Below are 18,170 nucleotides of genomic sequence, written 5' to 3'. Positions count from 1 at the left end.
TGAGCCAGCTGCAAACTGGTAGAAAGAAAACATCGTTAATTTGTTATTTTAATTTGCTGATCAATACTTAATGAGGCCGTGGCTTAAAACAAACCTAGTGAGAAAACCCAACAAGCGATAGGGAGATGTTGTATAGATGTAATATGGGTTTCATCCTCGTTTTATTCATCAAGAGAAAAGGAAAAAAAAGTAAAAGGAAAGAACGTTAATAATTAATACATAATAATTAATTATATAGTTCCTTGAGATCCCTCTTGAGCTGCTTGGGTTAAAGTCAAAATCACGATCCTTTCTGTATATCGTATCGCCATGCCAGTCCATCTCATTTTACTTTTTTTTATGTGACACTAATTCTTCCAAGATTAAGGAGGGGACCTGCTGGGGTTGGGGATGAATTATTTTGTTGTTCCAAATTAGGACTAGTTGGCGCGGCAAGCGTGAGCTCTAGATCCGGTACTACTGACGCTTCACTCGAAGATGAACTCGATTTCATCTGGGAATCGATCAACCCGTAAATCCAAGCCGGCAGCTGCTGAGTAGTAGTCCTACTGACTGGAGGTTTTTGATTGTGATCTGATTTTAGATTTTTTGCTGCAGTGCTACGTTGAAGCGGAGGCAGTGTGCTGGTATCAATGGCCATGTCACCATGAATAATATTGTCACGTTGAGTAGGAATTGGATCATAAGTTGCCATATTTATATTGTTGCTGCTCCCAAACTGTCATGAACATGATTAACACAAAATTAAAATTAAAATTCAAGTCCAATTCCATTTCATAAGTAGTTAACGTGCGTCCCCTTTGATAAGCATTTCAATTTTTTCAGTTTTTAGTTTTAATTTTTTTTTGAAAATTGAAAACCAAAATCATATACCAAAATTTGAAAACTCACAGAAACAGTTTTCAATATTTAGTTTTTGGTATTTAAAAATAAGTGAAAATAAAAAATGAAAACGGAAACAACTGAAATGATTAGTTAAGTACGTACCATATCGAAGAGGCTAGAACGTCGCTTCTTTTTGGTGAGGCTTGCTTGCCTGAGAAAATACTTCTGAGCATGACTTGCAACTTGGGTTGGGGTTCTTGTGGTCACATAATTCCTAGAGATGCCTCTCCAGTCACCCTTTCCTAACTTCTCGAGTCCGATTAGGAACGTCCGGTGCTCCTCTTCCGTCCATGGAACTCCTAATAACATACATGAATAATGAGTATGTAAGGTGTTAATTTTCAGAAAATGTGAAAGAAAACTCCTACAAACTACTCTGGAGGTGCTATATACGGCGGTATTCTAAGCAAATTAAGCATTGTCATGAAAGACATGACAAGAGTCAATTAACTTGAAATACCACCATACCGACATCTTAATTGCATATAAGTTCTCCTCGGTCTTGAAATAACAGATTGGAAAACAAGAATCGTAAATATGATGCATGCTCAAGTACACAATTTTAAAGTAAAAACACACATGATATTGAAATTTTTTTTTTCAAAAATTGACAAAGCAATAATAAATAATACGATTAATTTGGAACTATACCCTTCTTCCTTTCTTGGGCTCGGCATATGAGACCGTCGGAGAGATAGCCGATGGAGGCTTTATCTGCTGCACAAATATTTTCCTCCATGGAAAGTCTTGAAGGAGACAATGAAGAGTTAGATGGGGAAGATGAAGAGGCTGACGACGTTGTCGGCAAGCAATCCGTGCTGTAACTTTTCTTCATGGACATGGCAACATGATGATTAGCAGAATTACTGTTCATGTTAGATGAAGACATCACGATATGATGGTGATCATGGTGAAGTTGGACACCGAAGAGCCTAAATCCAACAAAACTAGTACTACTAGGAGTGCCTCTGAAATTTGTGCAGGTCCTAGAGTTGTGGCCTATGTTTCCACAATGTGAGCACTTTCTGCCCATCTTCAGCCAGGCAATAATATTAAGCGCTTCTGTATTAAGTGCTTCTTGCAACTTAATTCTCGAAATATATTAAGCCGACACCACCACAATTCCAACTAAATTCACAGAGAGAGAGAGAGAGAGAGAGAGAGAGAGAAAGGACGAATGAGCAAGGCGTTTGGTGGTATATATGATGATAGAGGTGAGGGGTGTGGGGCTTATGAAAATGGATGCACACCAAGAGAAGATGATTGGATGGACATTGTTTATTGTTTGAATATTTTTCTACTTGGGTTCTAAACAAAACAAGTTAAAACCAGTTGTATAACTACCTCGCTCTTCTTTTCACTTCATATATATATATATATATAAGAGGAATATATATATTTAAGTCTCATCCTATACAGGAACTTTGTCTTCTGGAATTTGTAGGAATATTCTAAGTACAATATATTAATATTGTAGGGGACCTATAGCGTTTTTTCATTTTTAATAAAAGCAATTGTATGCGTATAATCATAATTAGGTAGATAAATCACGAGTATAGTTGTTATTAGCACTTCAAAAAAATTATTTCTCACTTTAAGTATGCAAAGACAGAAGAGAGAAAATACATTTGAGAGAAGTATTGCAGGATGGTTTTTTAAGAGTCAATAATATAATATTTTCCTACTTTTGTATCAAGGGAAAAATAGTCGAACTTGAAACACCCAATCATGTTAAGCTGATAAATATATCACTTATTAAGAGCAATATTTGTTTATATGTTATTGTGTACATGCCTTGGCCATCATGCAATGCTCGATACTTGGAATTAGGTAGATATATAAGAAATATCTTGGAAGTAGGTAGATGAGAAAATATCACAGAAAAGGAAGAACCCCGTTTGAAAGTTGACATGTTTCATGTTGCAGTTTCTTAGGAATTTAACTCGTACATTTCAGTAACTTCTTCACATACAGGTTCTTTTGATAAGTCAACAGCTATATATATGCTTAAATGTTACGCTTAAGAGACTAATGCCAATATTTTCAGGGAAGAAGAAACCAAAATGTCATGCCCTCTTCATTCAACGATTCAGATTATTGGACCAAATGTTCAAATCAAATTGAACTACAAATTAATGATTTGATTTGATTTCAAACTTCAAAGCAACCCAATCACTAAAAATCTAGATGATCAAATCTAAATCTACCTAAATTATATCAAGTCTTACCTAACTCTCTCGTTATCCTTGAATCTAAGATAATGAACACTTCACTGTTTGCATTGACCTATCATATCACTTGTTTTTACGATTATTTATATACACACACACACATAATACACACACACACACACACACACACACACACACACACACATATATATATATATATATATATATATATATATATATATATATTCATGGCTAATGACTTTAGCAAAGGTACCATAATTGTCACTCAGAATATACATATATTAGAATCCCCAGTTCTGATTTAAGGAAATAGTATATATATTCTGATTTCTATATTGGCAAACTATATATTACAAGAGCACTTCAAAATCTAGATAGGGACTCAAAGATATTATTTAATATATACAATTTAATTAATATTATTTAGCTAAGGTACCAACTGCTTTTGTCTTAAGGTTATTATTAAGATTTTTAATTAAGCTAGTTGGAGAAAAATATATAATCCAATTTCTCTAGAGAGGAGGCCAATTTGAAGATTGGTTAGTCTCTTCTATGTCTAAAACCATGAAACGCTTCCAAGTTCCAGTACTTATTCAAACTATTTTTTATGCATTTGGCATTCTTTGTAGAAAGCAATCTTCCCTCGTATGAAACTAGAAGATAATGGTCATTGGGGAAGTTTTCTAATCTTGTTTTGACTAAGTATTAAGTCACTTTCTTATTCTTTTAATCTATATTTTATATATAAGGCAGTAATTCACGAGGAGTTGATATCTTGAAGCTTACTTTTTCTAATTATTTGATCAATTAACTGTGATCATGAGGCCTCTCAACGTCAATTTAAATTTTCGGGACGGATTTGTTGCACTACATTTTGACACATATTTTTGTGGGGTTTATTTTATAATGTATTGACACGATCTGAACTGTCTATCTTTTAGAGCATCATTCATAAATCATCCTTGCAAAAAATTAGACACTAAACTCTTAATCCGAATATAGTATAAAAAAAGTTGTGTCACATATGTGTCCCTAATTTGTCTGCATCATTGCCATAGGATAGGACCCAAATAAATTGACACTTCAATGTATTGAAATGTGATGCTGTTTTATCAAAATTAATATGTTATTAAATAGTGATTTTAAGTGGTGCTCTTCACAAAATAAACTCCTCAAAACTCTTTTCATAGTAATAAAAATAAATAATTAACAACCTAAATTTTTTTTGAAGAAATGTTTTTGGAACCCAACTGTTATTGCTCCAGACATTAATAAATGTTATGTGAGGCGTTTTTATCTATATACAACGATTCGTAAAATGTTTTTCACTAGCATTAACAGTTATTAAGCCACTCACTTTCTCTCATCTACTTTAATAACTACTCAAAACAAATGCAAAACATGTGTATCCCCCTCAATTAAATTCCCTTGCATTGTTATACTTCTCCCCCTTTATCAAAGGGTAGGTGGTTTGAGTTCTGGTCTATGAGCTAGTGCTGCGAGAATGGTGAGCTTGAGATCTCAGCTTCAACTGAAAATACTTCTTTTATAGATGTAACTCAAACGGAATATTTATCAAGTGCCAAGTTGATGAACACATTGAATATTAAAGCATATATTCCTCCTAGATATAATTCTCTCCAACTTTAACTATAAACTTTGGTGTACTTGCTAAATCATGTTCCTGTTAAATTATACAAAATCCGATGTAGATTGATTGAAAATCATTGCTTGTTTTCCGTAATGGCCTCCACACAAACTCAAAAGGCATCAACTTTATGAAAATTAAATGGGCATAAAATATATCCAAATGTAGCCATCAGCCTGAGTTGCTGAAGTACAAAAGCTAACTATATCTGCTTTTGGGGTCTACTAACAAATTATTAAGGTTGTAAAACACTAACTTCCATCCACTGACAAGTATAAAATCCTTGTGTTCCCCCCCCCCAAAAAAAAAAAAATGTTCCTCGGCAACGTGTCATCAAGAAATGTATGGTCATTCACCATTAGATATAATATTAACTGTAGAGGTTAATTAAATGGATGTATGTTTAGTGGTTTAATCTCAATTCTTGCTATCAAATTCAACGGCGAGTAACCCTAAATTCGTGATCACTAGGCGACCAAGAAAATTGAGTGTCCAGATATATAACATGGAAAAGGAGCACAACGTTCGAATTGGTTCAAACATGGAAGAAAAAGAAAAGGTTAAAAGAACGGACGAGGCTTCAAGATGGGTCACATTCAATCCCCAAGAACTCAACTGCTCTCTTTAATCTTTATTTAGGAACTGCGGCGTAATGCCTTTAAATCTCATGTTCATATCCTTATCCTAATATTTTAATCATTATATTTTCCATTAGTGCTGAAGATTACAGCACATGCCATAATCCAGTATTATTAGTTGCAACTACAAATGACTAAGTAGAGGAAGATCCAATGTACAAGCACTCATCGGCATTTTTTTTTCCTATCAAAACAAGTAGACAATCTCATATCAGCAGCCACAAAAGAAGTGATATTATTATCACTTTGTCTGTTTCATTAATTTTATGAAGGGGGAATGATTTGAAACAGTGTAGAATAAGATTATTGTTTATTTCCGACTTAATTTTATTTATTTGTTGCTGCAACAAAATAAAATCTGACTCTAGGAAGAAGATGTTTTTCTCAAACTATGAGCCAATTGGTTTTATAGTGAAATTCTAATTTTCTCTATAGTATCAGAGCAAATTATCCTAAGTGTGAAGCCCAACGGCCACACTTGTCACTCGATATGTGTTGTCCATGTGTTAGGCTTGAAAATTCGTCATACGTGAGGGTATGTTGAGAGTATTAATTTCACATCGGTGAAAGAAGGGATCTTGCATATACTTATAAGAAATTGGGTCACTCCCTATATTTTCAATTGGTTTTATGGTAGAACCTCAATTTTCTTCAAATTCATGGTGATCTACTTTTGAATTTAATATCAAAAATTGAGATTAAAACACTAAAATCACCACTGGTTTTTCATCCTCAATGAGGTGAACACTCATGCATTATTTGGTCACCTGGTCATAACGAGAATATTTTTGTTCTAACTGCAAATTGAGGTGATCAAACATATTTCAAGTCATGGCTTCAAAGTCAAAGTGGAGAAAGAATATTTCCTATGCAGATGAGGAAACATAGAAAATCACAATTTGATCCTAACTAGTTCAATATTCCATTGAGAAAGATCAACCAAATTTTGATAATGTCTGGATATATATCACAACAATATATCTTGATTAAAACGAGATAATCAAGACCACTATTTCTTATGACGAACTCAAAAATCATCTTCCTCCCTATTTGCGAAGTAATTGGACCGCACTTAAAAAAGAGTTCAAATCATTCTTAAAACCAAAATATCTCGTTTTGAAAAAATGAGGTCAATTGTCTCTAAACCATCAGTTCATTTTTGTTATCACAATTTATCCTGCCCTGGTGGATTAATTATTAAGTATCGGAAACTGCAAATGAATGGCTGAAGTTCATACAGCAGAAAAACTATCACGATGACGGCAACATTGACGGGCGCACGGACTTAAATGTAGAGGATGACGTTGGTTGGTTTTGAACATTAGGGGCCAAAGTTGTGAGTTATGCAAGCACGAAGGACCATTTGTCACTGAATTGCCACTTAAAAAATGACATTTTGCTCTCTTTCTTATATAATTTTTCTCGTGTTTACAGATTTTGAGTGCATAATAACTCTTTTACAGTACTAATAATAGTTTCATATATAAGATTTTGTTAATATTGGACAGTAGATATATACATCCCCAAAGAAAAAGAAATGAAGAACAGTATTCAACGATTATGTAGTCAAAGGTATCACAATAAGAACAAAATTTTAAATCAAATTTAATATGCCTTTTGATGGACTTGAATTGCTTCCATTTTCAACAATCAAAATCAACAAGGAAAACAAAGAACTTTGAAAACTAAGAAAAACTCCAAGATTGTCTTGCAACATATTTTATGTTGATTTGATTTTTGAAGCATCAAAGAATACCTTAAATTAATAATTTATTCTGGTAATCAAAGAATAATAAAAAGTAATTAAAAAACAAACATTTTTAAAGCATCAAATGAATTCCTAGCATTTCTGTGAATTTGAGGTCAATGTTCTTGCACAAAAATTCAAAGGAATGTTTGTTTTTTCTAACTTCAAAGAAATTGCACAAGTAATTTCCTTCAAACAATTCACTAGTTGAAAAAGATTCTACATTCTGTTATGCATCTGCGACTTCTTGTTGTATTCCATTGTTTCCTCGGCACAACCACGAGCTGCCTGGCAAGTTCTTCATACTACATACCGGAGCACATCCTCAGCGGTTTTGTAAATACACTAGCAGTTAGGTCACTGCGAAAAGATGAAACAGAAAACCAAATTAACTGCCAGAATTCATAGGTATAACTCTAGCGATTCCTAGTGTCACGGGCCGCATGTTAAAAACAAAGAAAATGCCCAAGACATCATATATCTAAGCCCATGAAGCCATGTCTTCATGGAAGCTTCTGGAACGTCCCGGAGAAATCAAGAACGTGGCGGAGCATTCAAGATAATCTAGAGCATTCCGGAACATTCCACACAAGTGTACATATTTAAGCCTCACCTAGAATAATCTAGATTAGGCAAGTTGTATCTAGAACTATGCTAGATATTTTTGGATGTAAGTAGGGGATTCTAGAACCCTCCATTGAGGAGGTGACTTAGGCCTATAAATAGGAGGCAAGGCCATTTGGCCAAACCATCCAAGAATCCAAGAGTTGTAAGCAATTGTAAAGCTCTCTTAAGTTTCAATACAAAGCTTCATTTCTCCCATCTTCTAAGTGATTTTAGCATTCTCCAAGCTATCTTAGCTTTCTTTGTGATTCGATCCGGGGAAGCGAGGCTTCGAAGGCTTACTTAGCTTGTTCATCGAGGTATTCAAGTCTAAGTGCCGCACGGGCGGAAGGCTTAAAGAGTCATCCCGTGACACTAGGAAGCACAGATGTTTGTAATATGTGAATAATATCTTTACAGAACAAAGAAACTGACCTGTTACATGCTTTTAAGAGCCATTCCAATGTCTGAATTTACATATTCCACGTCGCTTTCCTTCAAAAGAGTCACGGATAGACTGCACCATGGAACGGACTGCAGGTATATGAGCCAATTCAGCATGCAGCTCCTGCAAAATGAATTTCGCTCCATGACCAGCAATTTAAAAGCTTAGATGTCAGAGGGTAGATATGAGGTTGAATGTGATACCACGTGGGAAAGACGTTCTTCAAAATCCCCGGAATTTTCATCAGCAGGCATGAATATCTTTTGGTAAGCTGTTCTCAGGCTTCTGATCTAGATCCTTGCCCAGAGGTATAAAGCTCTTTTAGATTTGCAACTAAATAAAATGAAATGAAAAATGTCAAAAATTAAGACGAAACATTGATTAATCAAAACCTCTGCGGCTGTGAATCCATTACGCCGTAGACCTTCAAGGTTTAAACCACGAAGCACAGCTCTTTCTCCTGCAACCATCATGTACTTTGGAACATCCTGTGTGATCTTCAAGGATATAAAAAAGAACATGTTAAATCAAAGATTTCACGGTGAAAATTTTTGAGCCAAATTCATGTACTGGCACCAATCTCACAATTCGCTAGTCTGAGACTCTGAAGCAATTGTTCAAGTTTCCACGTTGCATAAAAATGGTAAAAAGTAAGACTGTCATACCACAGAGCCACCACCAATAAATGAGAAAGAGCCAACATGGCAGAATTGATGAACGACGACAGCCCCTGCAGTGTGAGCATAATCCTACATTTGAAACGCAACTAAATATCAGATACTACAAGTAGAATAGAAGTATATATCAGGATATATTCTTACTTGAAGTTTGCAAAACAGACTAACGTTACATTTGATGTAGAAGAGGAGTTTGAAATGCAAGACACGATGTAACACTGTGGATTACAACAAATATACCGTATGACGTATCATATGTAATCTGTATATTGAGCAAAAGAACACATCTTTCTATGAAAACTCAGCCAATATCCTGAAATTTGAAATTTCATAATCCAAAGAGAGCGTAAGGGCTTACTTCCACCACAACATGGCCTGCCAGCAATGTATTATTTGCAAAAATGATGTTGTTTCCGATCTTGCAATCGTGGGCAATATGACAAGATCCCATGATAAGATTGTTATTCCCAATAGCCTGATCGCATAACAACAATGAGAGCATGAAACTCAAATTTGAAATTAATTAACATATCCACATACTGTTATATCACTCGACTTCGAAGATCGGTGGATTGAAGTATGCTCTCTGATATCGTTGTTGTCCCCAACATCAAGGAAACATTCATCCCCTGACTAAATCACAAAACAAACACAAACTAGTGAACTTTGTCTTAAAAGTTATAGTATTGTAGTGAATTCGTTAACATATCGAAACTGACCTTGTACTTCAAATCTTGGCATTTGACACCAACCACGGCATGGTGTCCAATAACATTATCACACCCGAGCACGGTACGCCCTGGAAGATCATCACCAACAATGGCACCACTGCCTGACAAATTTTGCACCACACCAATGAAAAGTTCAAAGCTTGAAATCAAATTCGAAACCTTTATCAAGTTATCAAAAATGTCTATATACATGTATATATTTATATACACGAAACTCACGTCAACAAAACACAACGCTCCCCAACTTCTGTATTTCCAAAAATATGGCTTCCGGGGTATAATCGGCAGCCATTGCCAATCTTCGCCGACGACCCAACAGTACAAAAGGGTCCAATTGAAACACCCTGTCGCAGAAACACCAAACCGCAACGACACTATGAGTTTCGCCACTAAAAGTAAGCTAATTTAGTCGAGCATTGATAGGTGGAGTACCTGACCCAAAACGGCATTGGGGTGAACGTTTGAACTGGGATGAACGGAGCCGGAGTTAAGGCTGCTGCAGAAGCGGCGGATATACGGCGAGCTGAGGCTGCTCAGCGCAGAGCTTAAGCGTTTGCCGCCAACTTTCACCAACGCACGCATGGTGTTCGTCCCGTGGCCTCACTCAGACTCATACTCTGCTTTTCTCGATTTATACCTTTTTTTCACTTTGTAGGCCCAACTTCACCATTTACCGTCAATAATCCACCAATCTGAGGCGGGTGTACTTCATTTAGCAGAAGTAAACAGCTGTGGTGTAATGTAATGTTTGGTTACCTATATAGTGCTAAAATTGTTTTTAGCAAAAGAAAACCGCGTACTATTGTTACTATGAGGGTGCGTTTGTTGCGCCGGACTGTCTCGGACTGGACTAGCTGCCGGGACTAAGCTGGACTGGCTTAGACTGGACTAAGCTGGACTAACTTAGTGAAGCGTTTGGTGCAGTCTCGGACTAAGAAGCAGGATAAGAAAAACAGTACTGTTCACCAGATTTGTGTTTGCTTAGACTAGGACTACAAATTTTTGCCATTGTGTAATAGAGTAATGCTACAAATCTCATGATATGGGTTAATTGGAGCATATTTTTGCCATGTATATTATGAATCTTAAAAAAAATTGACAATTGTTTTGTTTCTATTACCTGCTAATAGAATTGGGTTTAATTTGCAAATGTAGCTTGATTTAAACTCTATCACCCAACAGAAGAAATATTTTGCCTTAACTGAATTGCTAGCTCTCAGTGGGTTTGAGTGGAATGAAGAGAAAATGATGTTGGCTTGTGAGAAAAGTGCGTATGACGAGGCTACGAAGGTTTGCGTATATCTGATTGTATTTTTTGTTTTATCTGATTGTGTTTTGTTTTTAGAATCTCAGTTCCTTGATTAATTACACTGAGTTCAAAATCTCAGAGTTAATATCATCATCTTCTTAATTACGAATCAGGATAATGCACTAACAACATACATAGAAAAAGAAAAACCTCCATGGGAGGTAATTCCAAGTTCTTTACTGACACCATCACCATACACTCAGAAACCACTTGAAGCTAGATATTAGAAGGATTACAGTGCACATAAACAAAAACTGAGACTTGTATGAAAGACATAGCTTTTTAAATACCAGCTCTTTCATACTGTAAAGAAAAAAGAGTTATGACAAACTTATAGATGATCTGTTGATCTGCCAGCTTGTGTGGCAACATAAAAGAGTATATATATATATATATATGTATATCTTTTCGGAAAGGTTCACCCATCATCCCTCTGAAAAAAGGAAAAACTTAACATTGTTTTTTTGTTTTCCATAGCTAGCACACGTCAAAACATCCTGCCCTGTCCATTATTAATTGTTCTGCCTCTTGTCCTTTCTTCAAAGATCGATTTTTCACTTCTTCCTCTTTACGCTGCCCTCTTCATCTTGTAATAGACCAAGAATTAATATATTGTATTACACGCCTTGTGTTTTGTGTTTTTTTTTTGTAGGGTAAAAAGGATGCAAGTGGATTGTACGATAAGCCTTTTCCGCACTACCACAGTTTGGGAGAGATTTATGCAAAAGATCGTGCTATGGGTGCAAATGCTGGTAACGCTGATGACGATGAAGAAGAAGTTAGACTTGAAGATGCCAATGTCAATCAACATGAAGGTGAGGATGAAAGTGGAAATGACTTTGATACTTCTTTCTCAGTACCAAATACCCAACAACAAAGGAATGCAGAAAGTAACACATCAAACATTAGTCGCAAAAGGACAAGAGTAGCGGATGAAATGGCCAAGCAATTCTCTATTATGGCTAAAGCTATAGCCGATGTGGGACCTAAGATTGATGGTCTAGTTCATGCACTGTCAACCGATATAAATCTGACCGAAATGCAACAAAAACTTGACAGTGAGTTGACCAAAATGGAGTTTTTGTCTCCCATGGATTTATTTAAAGTCACTAACTTCTTGGCCAAAGAACATGACCTTTTGAGGGTGTTTTTCAACATGTCTGATGAAAGGAAGAGTGCATATGTGACTACTTTGTTGCAGACTTGGATGCATAACGACATCTAAGTGATGGTCCAAATAATGTGAATGCTAGTTTTTTGCTATGACGTGCTTACTGCCATAATGACATATCAGGGAAAATTGTGAATGTTTTGTAAATCTAATGACTTATTAGATGACACCATAATGGTGAAGAACTACTTTTTGTTGATATTATGATGTTTAGGCAGGTTAAGAATATTTTGTTGACAATCTGATGTGTAGGCAGGTTATGAATATTTGATAATATGATGCATACGCAGGGTATGACAAGTTTGCTTAGGTTGGTTATGGTGGTTAGATAGATGTACTTTAATGTAAAATATTAACTTTAATGAAGTTATTTCCTACTCTTTGTTTGTTACTAATATTTTTTTCTTCATTTATTTACTATTATACAAAATCCACCTCTTGAAGATCACTTTAGTTCAAGGGGAATCAAGTTTTTTGATTTGAAATGGTAAAACAAAATTTCTTCTACTCCTTGACATTATGTAGCAAAATATATTCTTGAAGAGTTAAGACTGAAAATGCTCCTAACAATTTCTTTCCATGTCCTTCTTGCTCATTAAGCATAATTCTATGCTCATTCACATTATGCACAACCAGTGGCGGAGCCAGGAATCTTACCACAAGGGGTCGTAGTGTAAAAGTCCAGAAAAAAAATTTAGGATGGAAATGTTAAAGTTAATGCTTTACTTAAACTGATTATGTGTAAAAGGGCTGACTGTTGCCTTTATTAGTCGACCTATTCTATTTATCAGTCGACCCATTCTATTTATCAGTCGACCCAATTACTTCAGTCGGCTTATGTATTGAACTAATTATGTGTAAAAGGGCTGACTGTTGCCTTTATTAGTCGACCCATTCTATTTATCAGTCGACCCATTCTATTTATCAGTCGACCCAATTACTTCAGTCGGCTTATGTATTGAACTAATTCTGTGTAAAAGGGCTGACTGTTGCCTTTATCAGTCGACCCATTCTATTTATCAGTCGACCCAATTACTTCAGTCGGCTTATGTATTGAACTAATTCTGTGTAAAAGGGCTGACTGTTGCCTTTATCAGTCGACCCATTCTATTTATCAGTCGACCCAATTACTTCAGTCGGCTTATGTATTGAACTAATTCTGTGTAAAAGGGTTGACTGTTGCCTTTATCAGTCGACCCATTCTATTTATCAGTCGACCCATTCTATTTATCGACCCATTCTATTTATCAGTCGACCCATTTTATTTATCAGTCGACCTAGAGTAAATTCAATCGATCTAAAGTAACTCCTAAATACATACAGAATCATTTTGTTACTCAATGCATAATCAGTTTGTTACTTCATGCAGAATTAGTTTGTTACTCAATGCAAAATCAATTTGTTACTTCATGCAGAATCAGTTTGTTACTCAATGCAAAATCAGTTTGTTACTATTATATACTATATCAAATTTTATTAAAAAAAAGTATATAAAATATTTGATTTGGGACAAGGGCATTTTAGTAATCATACTGGTTTATATTCCGATTCTGCTGAATTAGTAAACAGCTTTATGGAATTGTATTCCGATTCCAGACAGTTTTAGTAAACAATTTCAACAAGAATCTGATTCTGATTCCACCTCATTTCAATTCCTCCTCAATCAAATTCCTCCTCAATTCGATTCCTCTCAATTTGATTACGGATTAGTAAACGCGCCATAATAGTGGCCAATACATGCAACTTCAACAAATACAAGTACATAAGATCTCCATAATTTAGAAAATCCTAGTTAACATTAGTTAACATTAGCCAAAATAGATCTCCATAATTTACAAAATGGCTAGTTAACATAAGCCAAAATACTAGTGCAAAGCTAAGTTATAAGTCATAACATAAGATTGTATGATTAATAAAATACATCCATGTTAACGTTAATAAAATACATCCATGTTAACATTAGCCAAAATCCTCATCCGCTTGCGTTGTCGCTTAAAAGCCTTTGGACGAACACTTTCTTGAGTTCCGGTTTGATTGCCCTGAACACTCCCACATTTTTTGGTTTATCCAAAATAAGAGACAATGCATCAATTTGATCCATAGGAGAGAGACCCATTGCTTCAAGTTCATTAGCTATGTCAGTATGATCTGCAGTACCTTGAACTAAAGCTTCAGTTACCATTTGTATCCTCTTCCCACTTTCAACATAAAAATCTTTCAGTCCACTGATAAGTGCCTCGGTTCCATCACTTGAACTTCCCACAGCTCTTTTCCTCTTTCTTTGGCTATTTTCAGATGGGGTGCTTTGTTGGCTTTGTTGGTTCATTGAAGAAACAAAATTTTCACCTCCAATATCACTTTCACCAACATGATCATGACTTTGTTCCTCCACCATTTGAGCAGGGGTTTCGGCTACATTACCCGTAGCCCGATCTTTTCCAAATATATATGCAAATCTATCAAACAGTGGAAAATGTTTGCTTCTCCATCCATCGGCTTCTTTATTTCTCTAAGATTATATCAACATAGCAAAACTAAAATTTAGCATGCGTAACAAATATAGCAGCAAGAATATAACTAATGCATAAATAAAATAGGATATGAACCTGCACATAAGTTTGCCATGCGTCATCACTGTCAACTTCAACGCACTTTTTGACATCATTCCATGCAAATCCACTTGTGTTTATCATGTCAACGACCATACTATATGTTTTTTTCCATTTCTTCAACTTGGACTCAATATGTGGATTTGCCTTTATATTTGAATGAGGACATAAAACATTGACAGCTTTTGCTATTTCAACCAAAGTACCTTGTTTGAAAGCACCGGTGTCACACCGTTGCTTCCGAGCAACAAAATCCTCAAGAACTCCTAGTAATACTTCTTCCTCAAATGCTTCCCATTTACGCCTTCTTCCTTTTGGCTCTTGAGTAGCATTCAAAATATTATCGTTATCCATACCTAAACAAAAAATATTTTAATGAAGGAAAATACCATACAAATAATCAATTTGCATAATATCCAATCAACTTGCATAATATCCAATCAACTTGCATAATATCCAATTAATTTGCATACCATCCAATCATTGTGCTAATATCTAACAAATGCATGATAAAAAGGAATACTAAAATAAAATGTTATCATTAAAACATATAGCTAGTTCGGTTGCTGGTTCCTAATTGCTCTCCACTCATTATACATTTCCTGAGCCATATCATTCCTCATTGCAGTCCACTGGTCCGATGTTTGAACACTACCAACATATTCACCTTCTTCTGTATTTTGTCCATCTTCTATTATTGGCAAATTCTCCATTGGATCTACTGACATCTCTTGCCTAATAAGATTGTGTAGTAGGCAACAAGCGGTAATTATTCGACCTTGTGTCCTTATCGGATAGAAAGATGGACTCCTTAGTATCGACCACCTTCCTTTTAGCAAGCCAAAACAGCGTTCAATTACATTCCTTGCCTTAGAATGCTTCATGTTAAAATATTCTTCCTTATTAGAAGGTGTTCGTCCCTCCCATTCAGATAAATGATAAGGTATTCCTCTATAGGGTGCAAGGAATCCTTCACCATTTGTATAACCACCATCTACAAGGTAATAACAACCTAATGATAAAAAAAAACAGACCTTATTAGTGTTTTGTAGTTGACAAACAGAACTAAACCTAACTTACAAAGTTGAGACTAAGTAATAGTCTTACCCGCTGGTACCTTAAAACCATTAGGCCTACTAATCGCATCATGTAGCACTCTAGAGTCTGATGCGGAACCCTCCCACCCCGGAAACACATATATGAACTGCATATCTCCTGAACACACACCTAACACATTAGTTGCGACTCGACCCTTTCTTGTTCGATATCTTGGTTTGTCAATTTCAGGTACATGCACATCAATGTGTGTTCCATCCAATGCTCCCAAGCAATTCTTAAAAACCAAAAATAATAAACTTTTTGTTAATTTATACAAAGGGAATGAAGAGTTAAAGCTTAGGGAAAATGAAAAATTTTTCTCATCATACCTTAAAACATCGCCACCTAGCATCTGTAGAATCAATAGGCACAGGCTGGGGGACTTTTTGTAGGATACCTTGTAATCGCAAAATTCCTTGCAATACGCTATTGAAATACCTACTTATAGTCTCTCCTGACCTATAAAATCTACCGCCAACACTACGATTCTTAGTATGATGTGCTAATATTTGTAAAGTCATACACACTTGTTCCTCTACAGACACCAAACCATCAGTTTTTACCCTCCCATCTTGACGAAGTAAGTCGCATAATATGCCAAAAGTCCTTCTATCCATTCTCAATTCGTTAACACATTCAGTATCAGTATTCCCTATTATACCATTCAGATAACACAAACTAATCTCTCGTCTAATAAGTGAACGGTTAGTCAATGTGGGTCGTTCAACATGTCTCTGTTTGCCACGTAGCATCATCACCACAAGAATCGTACAAATACAAATTGTCTCCAAATAAGACATCTCTAACAATAAGATCAATAAAAGCTTCCTTCGATCCATATCTATCCAAACAAAACAAAAAAACAATAAACAAATTAACTAAATCATTAACCCGAGGCAACAAATATACATATGGCGTTGAAAAAAAAAAGTTATCATTAACCCGAGGCAACAAATATACAGGTGGCGTTGAAAAAAACAAAATTTCATTAACCCGAGGCAACAAATATACAGGTGGCGTTGAAAAAAAAAATTTCATTAACCCAAGGCAACAAATATACAGGTGGCGTTGAAAAAAAAAAAGTTTTCATTAACCCGAGGCAACAAATATACAGGTGGCGTTGAAAAAAAAAAACTTTTCATTAACCCGAGGCAACAAATATACAGGTGGCGTTGAAAAAAAAAAAAATCATTAACCCAAGGCAACAAATATACAGGTGGCGTTGAAAAAAAAAAAGTTTTCATTAACCCGAGGCAACAAATATACAGGTGGCGTTGAAAAAAAAAAACTTTTCATTAACCCGAGGCATCATATTCAAAATGTTCTACTCTTATACATCTATAAACATGTGTCTAAGAACACTAGTATGAGGATTGCTATCATTGCTAGGCATTGCATGTGAAAAGGGAAATTAAAGGACACCTGTAATGCAGTAGCCTTAGCCTTAGCCTTCCGTTTATGCTCCTCTTCTCTGCAACCAACAACCACAACAAATTGCAATTCAGCATCAACCCCACACAATACAAAACATTCACATTGTATACACACTACATACATACACACTGCAAACACAGTACATACATACACACACTACATACACCCTGCATACACCCTGCATACATACATACACACACTGCATACACCCTGCATACACCCTGCATACATACACACTGCATACACAGTACACAAACACACACACTGCATACACCTTGCACACACAGTACACACACACTGCACACACACACACACTGCATACACACTCATTCACACACACACTGCACACACACACACTGCACACACACACACTACACACACACTCACACTCACACTCACTCACACTCACTACATACACTACACACACACACTGCATACATACACACTGCAAACACAGTACACTACACACACTACATACACTGCATACACTACACACACACACACACTGCATACACACTTATTCACACACACACTGCACACACACACACACTGCTTACACACTGCACACACACTCACACTCACACTCACTCACACTCACTACATACACTACACACACACACTGCATACATACACACTGCAAACACAGTACACTACACACACTACATACACTTCATACACTACACACACACTACATACACTACACACACACTGCATACATACACACTGCAAACACAGTACACTACACACACACACTACATACACTGCACACACACACTGCATACACTACACACACACCCTGCAAGTACACACACACTGCATACACCCTGCATACATACACACTGCAAACACAGTACATACATACACACACTACATACACTGCATACACTACACACACACTACATACACTACACACACACACTGCATACATACACACTGCAAACACAGTACATACATACATACACTACATACACTACACACACACA

The 18,170-nt window shown here is 35.9% G+C and overlaps 4 protein-coding genes and 1 long non-coding RNA gene across 7 annotated transcripts; 1 reads left to right on the top strand and 4 right to left on the bottom strand.

Moving 5' to 3' along the window:
• Positions 1 to 2,185, bottom strand: LOC126605072 (transcription factor MYBS3-like). The gene is made up of 3 exons (XM_050272422.1): positions 1,537 to 2,185; positions 988 to 1,184; positions 1 to 718 (listed from the first exon to the last, which is right to left on the bottom strand). The coding sequence occupies exons 1-3, from the start codon at positions 1,916 to 1,918 to the stop codon at positions 338 to 340; spliced, it is 960 nt and encodes a 319-aa protein (XP_050128379.1). The 5' UTR covers positions 1,919 to 2,185; the 3' UTR covers positions 1 to 337.
• A 4,995-nt stretch (positions 2,186 to 7,180) lies between these two features.
• Positions 7,181 to 10,333, bottom strand: LOC126605070 (probable acyl-[acyl-carrier-protein]--UDP-N-acetylglucosamine O-acyltransferase, mitochondrial). Of its 3 annotated transcripts, XM_050272417.1 has the most exons (11): positions 9,999 to 10,325; positions 9,786 to 9,910; positions 9,555 to 9,663; positions 9,376 to 9,468; positions 9,194 to 9,310; positions 9,009 to 9,053; positions 8,824 to 8,907; positions 8,551 to 8,655; positions 8,362 to 8,448; positions 8,149 to 8,281; positions 7,181 to 7,470 (listed from the first exon to the last, which is right to left on the bottom strand). In XM_050272417.1, the coding sequence occupies exons 1-10, from the start codon at positions 10,146 to 10,148 to the stop codon at positions 8,162 to 8,164; spliced, it is 1,035 nt and encodes a 344-aa protein (XP_050128374.1). In that variant the 5' UTR covers positions 10,149 to 10,325; the 3' UTR covers positions 7,181 to 7,470; positions 8,149 to 8,161. The 3 variants fall into 3 exon arrangements, with proteins under 3 accessions (XP_050128374.1, XP_050128376.1, XP_050128377.1); XM_050272419.1 differs by lacking the exon at positions 9,009 to 9,053 and having other exon boundaries at positions 9,999 to 10,320; XM_050272420.1 differs by lacking the exon at positions 7,181 to 7,470 and having other exon boundaries at positions 8,362 to 8,455; positions 9,999 to 10,333.
• A 52-nt stretch (positions 10,334 to 10,385) lies between these two features.
• LOC126605071 (uncharacterized) lies at positions 10,386 to 12,425 on the top strand. Its single transcript, XM_050272421.1, has 2 exons — positions 10,386 to 10,856; positions 11,528 to 12,425. The coding sequence occupies exons 1-2, from the start codon at positions 10,812 to 10,814 to the stop codon at positions 12,098 to 12,100; spliced, it is 618 nt and encodes a 205-aa protein (XP_050128378.1). The 5' UTR covers positions 10,386 to 10,811; the 3' UTR covers positions 12,101 to 12,425.
• Positions 12,426 to 14,274: 1,849 nt separating this feature from the next.
• On the bottom strand, positions 14,275 to 17,225 carry LOC126605069 (uncharacterized). Its single transcript, XR_007616836.1, has 3 exons — positions 17,176 to 17,225; positions 14,653 to 14,975; positions 14,275 to 14,555 (listed from the first exon to the last, which is right to left on the bottom strand). It is a non-coding gene; the product is annotated as an uncharacterized LOC126605069 (long non-coding RNA).
• On the bottom strand, positions 15,060 to 15,909 carry LOC126605068 (protein ALP1-like). The gene is made up of 2 exons (XM_050272416.1): positions 15,763 to 15,909; positions 15,060 to 15,667 (listed from the first exon to the last, which is right to left on the bottom strand). Exons 1-2 carry the CDS (start codon positions 15,863 to 15,865, stop codon positions 15,210 to 15,212), a joined length of 561 nt encoding a protein of 186 aa, XP_050128373.1. The 5' UTR covers positions 15,866 to 15,909; the 3' UTR covers positions 15,060 to 15,209.
• Positions 17,226 to 18,170: the final 945 nt, after the last annotated feature.

Source organism: Malus sylvestris, chromosome 15 (assembly GCF_916048215.2).
Source record: "Malus sylvestris chromosome 15, drMalSylv7.2, whole genome shotgun sequence".
Classification (NCBI taxonomy): Eukaryota; Viridiplantae; Streptophyta; class Magnoliopsida; order Rosales; family Rosaceae; genus Malus; species Malus sylvestris.
The sequence above is the reverse complement of the archived record's forward strand: the minus strand, read 5'-3'. Positions and strand labels throughout refer to the sequence as shown.

What these genes read in the sequence shown, in the direction of transcription:
- LOC126605072 (XM_050272422.1), bottom strand. Translation starts at nt 1,918, where the DNA reads ATGGGCAGAAAGTGCTCACATTGTGGAAACATAGGCCACAACTCTAGG. An exon ending in AGCCCAAGAAAGGAAGAAGG is followed by an intron (nt 1,185 to 1,536) that starts GTATAGTTCCAA and finishes GTATGTTATTAG; the next exon opens with GAGTTCCATGGACGGAAGAG. An exon ending in GTTCTAGCCTCTTCGATATG is followed by an intron (nt 719 to 987) that starts GTACGTACTTAA and finishes TGTTCATGACAG; the next exon opens with TTTGGGAGCAGCAACAATAT.
- LOC126605068 (XM_050272416.1), bottom strand. Translation starts at nt 15,865, where the DNA reads ATGCAGTTCATATATGTGTTTCCGGGGTGGGAGGGTTCCGCATCAGAC. An exon ending in TGGTTTTAAGGTACCAGCGG is followed by an intron (nt 15,668 to 15,762) that starts GTAAGACTATTA and finishes TTTTATCATTAG; the next exon opens with GTTGTTATTACCTTGTAGAT.
- LOC126605070 (XM_050272417.1), bottom strand. Translation starts at nt 10,148, where the DNA reads ATGCGTGCGTTGGTGAAAGTTGGCGGCAAACGCTTAAGCTCTGCGCTG. An exon ending in ACTCCTCTTCTACATCAAAT is followed by an intron (nt 8,908 to 9,008) that starts GTAACGTTAGTC and finishes TTTCAAATGTAG; the next exon opens with GATTATGCTCACACTGCAGG. An exon ending in AAGAACGTCTTTCCCACGTG is followed by an intron (nt 8,282 to 8,361) that starts GTATCACATTCA and finishes TTCATTTTGCAG; the next exon opens with GAGCTGCATGCTGAATTGGC.
- LOC126605071 (XM_050272421.1), top strand. Translation starts at nt 10,812, where the DNA reads ATGATGTTGGCTTGTGAGAAAAGTGCGTATGACGAGGCTACGAAG. An exon ending in CGTATGACGAGGCTACGAAG is followed by an intron (nt 10,857 to 11,527) that starts GTTTGCGTATAT and finishes TTTTTTTTGTAG; the next exon opens with GGTAAAAAGGATGCAAGTGG.